A 5,882-nucleotide genomic window follows, 5' to 3' on the forward strand; every position below is an offset into this window, starting at 1 on the left:
TGACTCAGCCCACCTCTTCAGCAGAATCACCTGCTATTTGGAGGAACATTTTCATAAAACGAAAATGACAGTTTTGATTGTCGATGGGAAAAATAAAAGATAAAGCAGTAATCTTCCATATATTCACTTCAATGGATGAATTTCTGGATCTAACCCTCTGTGGCCATGTTTTCTGATGGGTTTTAAAAATGATATTGCTATTGGTAGGAATATAATAAGGTAATCTTTTGGAGTAGTCAAATAGTGAATAGTATAATATAGTGATGGCTAACCTTTTTGTCCTTGCATGCTGAAAGTGTGTGTGTGTGTGTGTGCACAATAACACATGATGCATGCCCACACCTATAATGCAATGTCAACCCCCCATTACACCCCCCCCCCATGCACGTGTGACACACACCACCACGGCCCGTTTTGGGTCTAGCAAGCCTCCCTGAAGCCTCCTGGAACCAAAAAGAGGCTGCCGGGGGGGGGGGGAGATTGCCGCACACAGACACATGCAACCCATTTTGGGTCTAGTAGGCCTCCCTAAAGCCTCCTGGGACCAAAAATGGGATGCCCCACTCCTGCAGTCCCGTCCCGCCCCCACACCTCCCCATGCATGTGCACCCACATGTGCGGCAGAGACCCGAAAATCAGCTGGCCAATGGGAGGCATGCACACAAGCACGGTGGAGCTGAGCTGGGCAATGGCTCGTGTGCCCGCAGAGAGGGCTCCCCATGCCACCTGTAGCACGTTTACCATAGGTTCGCCATCACGGGTATAGTAGATTCAACTAATTTGCCCTAAGTTCAGCCAGACCTGGGTTACTTTGGTCCTTTTAATTCTCCTAAATAAAAAAGACTGGGTTTTTCTGCCTTAATTTTAAAAGATGGCTCAATATTTAAAGGACCTTATACCTTGGCTGGATATTATGGAAGACATAGTTTAAGCTCCTGAAAATAAGCAGTGGAAAATTTTCTTCTCTTATGGTAGAGGTTCTGCAACATCACATCCCCGATCTTCAGCACAAGCACCCTCTTTAAAATCACACATAACGTGAGCAAATGCAACTAACTCTTTCTTCGTTTTGCATTATGAAAACAGATACTCTCCCGAAGCTAATTCCATGACACATACGTGCAGCTGCTGCAGAGAGTCAAAAACAACCAAGAAAGAAATCATGCTGTTGTGTCCTGGTGACATCAGAAAGAAATACAGGTACATCCATGTAGAACGCTGCGAGTGCATGAAGTCTGGATGCGGCATCGACCAAAGCTCCTCAGAAGAATACATGGAGAACAAAGGAAACACCACGCAAGTGCCCCAGGAAGAGAAAGCATTGGAACGGGTCAGGAAAGCTCTGAGGGCCATCGGGAAGAGAACTTAAAAGAAGGAAAGCTTTGGAATGAAATAAGATAACTGTTGATACACAGTGAAGAAATATATGTGACTACTATTATAATCAACCACTTTGCCTTACTTTTCTATATCAGAGATGTCTAACCTTGGAAGTTTTAAGTCTTGTGGACTTTACCTCTTTGAATTTTGCTGACCGGGGAATTCTGGGAGTTGAAGTCCACAAGTCTTAAATGTTGCTAAAGTTGGACACTCCTGTTCTACAGCCTTCTCAGTCTGATCCCAACCCCCACCCCCTTTGGCTGTCCTTTAATGTGCTCACGTATTTATTTGCACTAAAAAGAAAATAAAAATATTCTTTTCTTATATATGTATGAAAAAATGAAGGATGGGTTGTATGACTTGGACTTTTGAATCAGCTTCTTTTGCTTCGGTTAATTAAAGGCATATTTCAAAAAGCGAGGTCTCCGTTTCTGGTTTTGTCAACGTGGTTTTTGAATTTTTTAAATCTTGTGCTTCTACTATTATAAAATTTATGCTTCAGAAGAAATGTTGCTGATCTATGAGGGAAATGCCAGTAACTTGCTGAGTTTCCAGAGGTGTTTTGCTAGGTTTTTCCATGGTCTTATTGAACTATAAATACTTACATACACATGGCAGATAATATTATCCAAGACTGTTTTTGAGCCTGTCTTCCAAATACATGCAATCTCAGATGACAGGCCCAAGACTCATATTTCCTTCCCAACTAACTTCTTTTTGATTCCTATATACATCTGTTTAGAGGTGGGCTACAGATACTTTAACAAACGGTTCAAAATGTGAGCACACGCACGGGACTTAGAACAAAGCTTTTCCAATGGGGGAGACTTCTTCCACACCTGCCAGGTCAGCCACGGTTAGTAGAACGGGCTAGGCAGGCAAATCAGCTGGGCTGTGGGGCGGGGTGAGCGAGCCAGAAAGTGAGCTATCTGTTGAGGATTGTGTTGACTCTGCTGCCAAAAGCAAAGAGCAATGCTGAAAAGTCAGTAGAGTGCATTTATATGATCTCTTCATGGACATGCTGTATCTTCAATGAAATCCTCTCAAAAGATGTGTGTGTGTGTGTGTGTGTGTGTGTGTGTGTGTGCGCACATACACATCCAACAACACATATCCTGTTTTGTGGTTGCTAGATTCTGTTTTGCTTTGCTTTTTTTTTTTTGTTCTTTGCAATTTATGCAGCAGCAAATGAAGAATGTGGTTATCAAGACATCAGAGGTCAGTTGCTCACGGTTCGGCCTGGATTGGGCAAACTGGCAGTAGCGCTGGCAGGGGGCTCTGCCCACCCACCTGGATGCTTCTGTGCATGAGCGCGCATGAAACAGTAGTAAAAAAAAATGGCAACCCACCACTGCAAGACATGTGCCCATAGTACACACACTGCTCCAATGCATAGTGCTGTTCTTCCAGCCAACATGGCAACGTTTATTTATTAACTACAAGTTGTCTTCTTTCTACAGCTGATTCATAGCAACTTACCCGAGTGGTCAATATTCCCCCAGAAATCTACTCTCATTGAACTTTAGTAAAGAAAGTGCTGTAAAGAAGAGAAAAAGGAAGAGTGGAATTTACACTAAGCTAAAGACAAGGGCAGATGCAATTTAATTAATGACGTTTGTGCCATTGAGGAAAAACATTGCAAATGCTTCATTTTATGTTTCTTATGCCTCCTATTCAGACATTCCTTTGTCACTCATAAAATTAAGCATGGAGGCAAATGCTGCCATGCTCCCAAATACCATAAAGAGAGAGAGAATCTCATTTGAACATTAGAAAAAAATCAGAGGTAAAGGTAAAGGTTCCCCTTGCACATACGTGCTAGTTGTTCCCAACTCTAGGGGACGGTGCTCATCTCCATTTCAAAGTGAAAGAGCCAGCACTGTCCAAAGGTGTCTCCATGGACATGTGGCCAACATGACTAAACACCAAAGGCGCATGGAATGCTGTTACCACCAAAAGTGATCCCTATTTTTCCACTGGCATTTTTATGTGCTTTCGAACTGCTAGGTTGTCAGAAGCTGGGACAAGTAACAGGAGTTCACTGTGTTACCCGGCACTAGGGATTTGAATTACCGAACTGCTGACCTTTTTGATCGACAAACTCACCATCTTAGCCACTGATCTACCGCGTCCCATTAAATCAGAGAGATATCACCATATAGATGAGTATGTCTGCTTAGAGATGCCCCACATAAAGTTGTGAACCAAAAGGATCATCAAAATGTCTTCAACTTAATATTCATCTGGAAACAAGATTAATTTGTATATGCATGTGAGTTTATATGCTCCTTCCCCAGTGAAGTGAGGTGTCTAGGATTTGATTTTAAAAGTCATTCCACTCTGCAATCTGGGGCATTTCCTCATTAGTGATTTACAGTATGTTATAGCATCACCCAGGCATTTCTGTTGCAATAAATCACAAATGATGACAGCCTTTATATCAGCGTAGTGATGGTTGGGTGGCACTACAAGAGATTGTAAATCATGAGGTTTGACTCCTATTTTGAATGCTGCAGGAAATTAATGACAAAAATAATAACAAGAAGACACCCCACCTAACTCGATGTTTGTCAAATAAACTCTATTTTCAGATTCTCTTGCTCTCTTTTGAAGTAAGTTTATTAGGCTAAGCTATCTTCATGTTGGGAAAAAATGCCACTTGTCTCCAAAATTGTGGGTGATGATGGGGGACAGAACTGGTTATGCACAACTTTTTTTAAAAAAAACTTGTTTGAAAATGTATTCCTATGCAAGGGGACCAAGCAAAGGATATTATTTTTAGGAGGACTAAAAGGCTGAGGAAATATTTCTAAAATGACTCTGGAAATTTAGAATTTAATCAGAATTGTGCCAACTTTAATGGAAAAAAAAACATTACTGTATGCATAAGTAAAACGTTCTCCCTTTTTCCTATTTCTTTTTAAACACAATTAAAACTGAGTGCCAGACAGACTGTTGGTAGAGAATTGGCAGTCTGGTTGTAACTTTCTTTGCAGCTGGGAATGTGGTGGAAGACTTATGCTCTCATTCTGAGACGATCTGGAGAAGCTACAGGTAGTCATTCATTTAGTGACTATTCAAAGTGACAATAGCACTGAAAAAGTGACTTATGGTTGTTTCCCCACACTTATGACCATTTCAGTATCTCCATGGTCATGTGATCAAAATTCAGGTGCTTGGCAACTGAATTTATGATGGTTGCACTTTCCCTGGGTCATGTGATCACCATTTGTAAAGTTTCCAGCCAGGTTCTGACAAACAAAGTCAACAGGGGGAAGCCAAATTTGCTTAACTGCCACACAATTCACTTAACAACTACACTGATTCCATTAACAACTGTGGCAAAAAAAGTCATAAAAATGGGGCGAAGCTCACTTAACTAGCTCATTTAGCAATGCACATTTCAGGCTCAGTTAAGCCTTACATGTAGATCAAACTCCTTTTCCAGCATCAGAAAGACTGAATTTTCAATTGCAAGAATCTGCCAGAACCTCTTGGGAGGCAAAAGCCTTCAATTTTAATGGATTAAGGTCTTGTCAATTTCAGGCAGCAGTCAGGTGATGAAGGGGACTAATCAATTAATTCAGTTTAGAAAACAAAGCTTGTTAATTTGTGGTTAGCACTTATTAGCACTGTGAAGAAAATCTGCTGAGATACAAGATAAACTTGTTAAATATTTCTAAAAACCTAACTATCCTTTATTTTCAGGCTGTTCCTGCTGGACAGAGAACTGTAACTGAAGATAAGCTTTCCTTAAATTAAATGTTTCAATATATATTAAAATGAATTTGCCTTAAAATTTTCAGTTTTTTTTTCTTTTGGCCAGATAACTGTTTTTGTGCATATTTTCTGGAATTATTGATCATTTATTAAATATTTTTTTTCTTTCTAATAAATGTTAGTGCACAGAACAATAGATTTGGAAGGGACCTTGAAGGTTTTGTAGTCCAACCCCCTGCTTTAGCGGGAGACCCTATAAAAGTGATGGCACGTCTGCAAAATACAAAAAAGAAATCCAGTATTTAATACTACATATAATTACAGTGGCAAGCATTGCCTTTGCCCAGAAATGGAAAAACAAATTAACTCCAAGCGAAGATGAAATAATAAGAAAGGTTATGGATTGTGCTGAAATGGACAAACTAACTAAAGAAATCCAGGGAAAACAAGAATCAGAATTCTACCAGATATGGGATAAATGGTATAGGTGGCTGGAGGAAAGAAACAAGAATCAATGAAGGAATGTAACAAAACTCAAAAAATAATATGAGTAAAATAAGAGGGTTAAGAATGGTGAAATTCAAATGAAATACAATAGAAGGGGAAATAATATAAGGTGAGCGGTATAGATTGATAATTGCTATTATAAAGAATAGGAAGTCCTGTTCATATTGTATTGTGTAAATGTGGTGTACATCTAAATTTTGTGTGTGTGTATTTTACATGTTTGTTAATAAAAAAATAAAAAAGTGATGGCAAACCTATGGCACATATGCCATATA

At 39.8% G+C, this 5,882-nt stretch overlaps 1 protein-coding gene across 1 annotated transcript in view; it reads left to right on the forward strand.

Annotated features, from left to right (window-relative positions):
* MUC2 (mucin 2, oligomeric mucus/gel-forming) overlaps window positions 1-1,796 on the forward strand; it is a 77,251-nt gene extending 75,455 nt beyond the window's left edge. The window contains exon 48 of the mRNA XM_087704116.1: window positions 1,087-1,796. Coding sequence (XP_087560242.1) covers window positions 1,087-1,369 — 283 coding nt within the window. The 3' untranslated portion in view covers window positions 1,370-1,796. The remainder of the gene's footprint in view (window positions 1-1,086) is intronic.
* Window positions 1,797-5,882: the final 4,086 nt, after the last annotated feature.

This window comes from Thamnophis sirtalis, unplaced genomic scaffold, assembly GCF_051295495.1.
Source record: "Thamnophis sirtalis isolate CommonGarterSnake01/CBP01778 unplaced genomic scaffold, rThaSir2_p1.2 scaffold_1, whole genome shotgun sequence".
In the NCBI taxonomy this organism is placed as follows: Eukaryota; Metazoa; Chordata; class Lepidosauria; order Squamata; family Natricidae; genus Thamnophis; species Thamnophis sirtalis.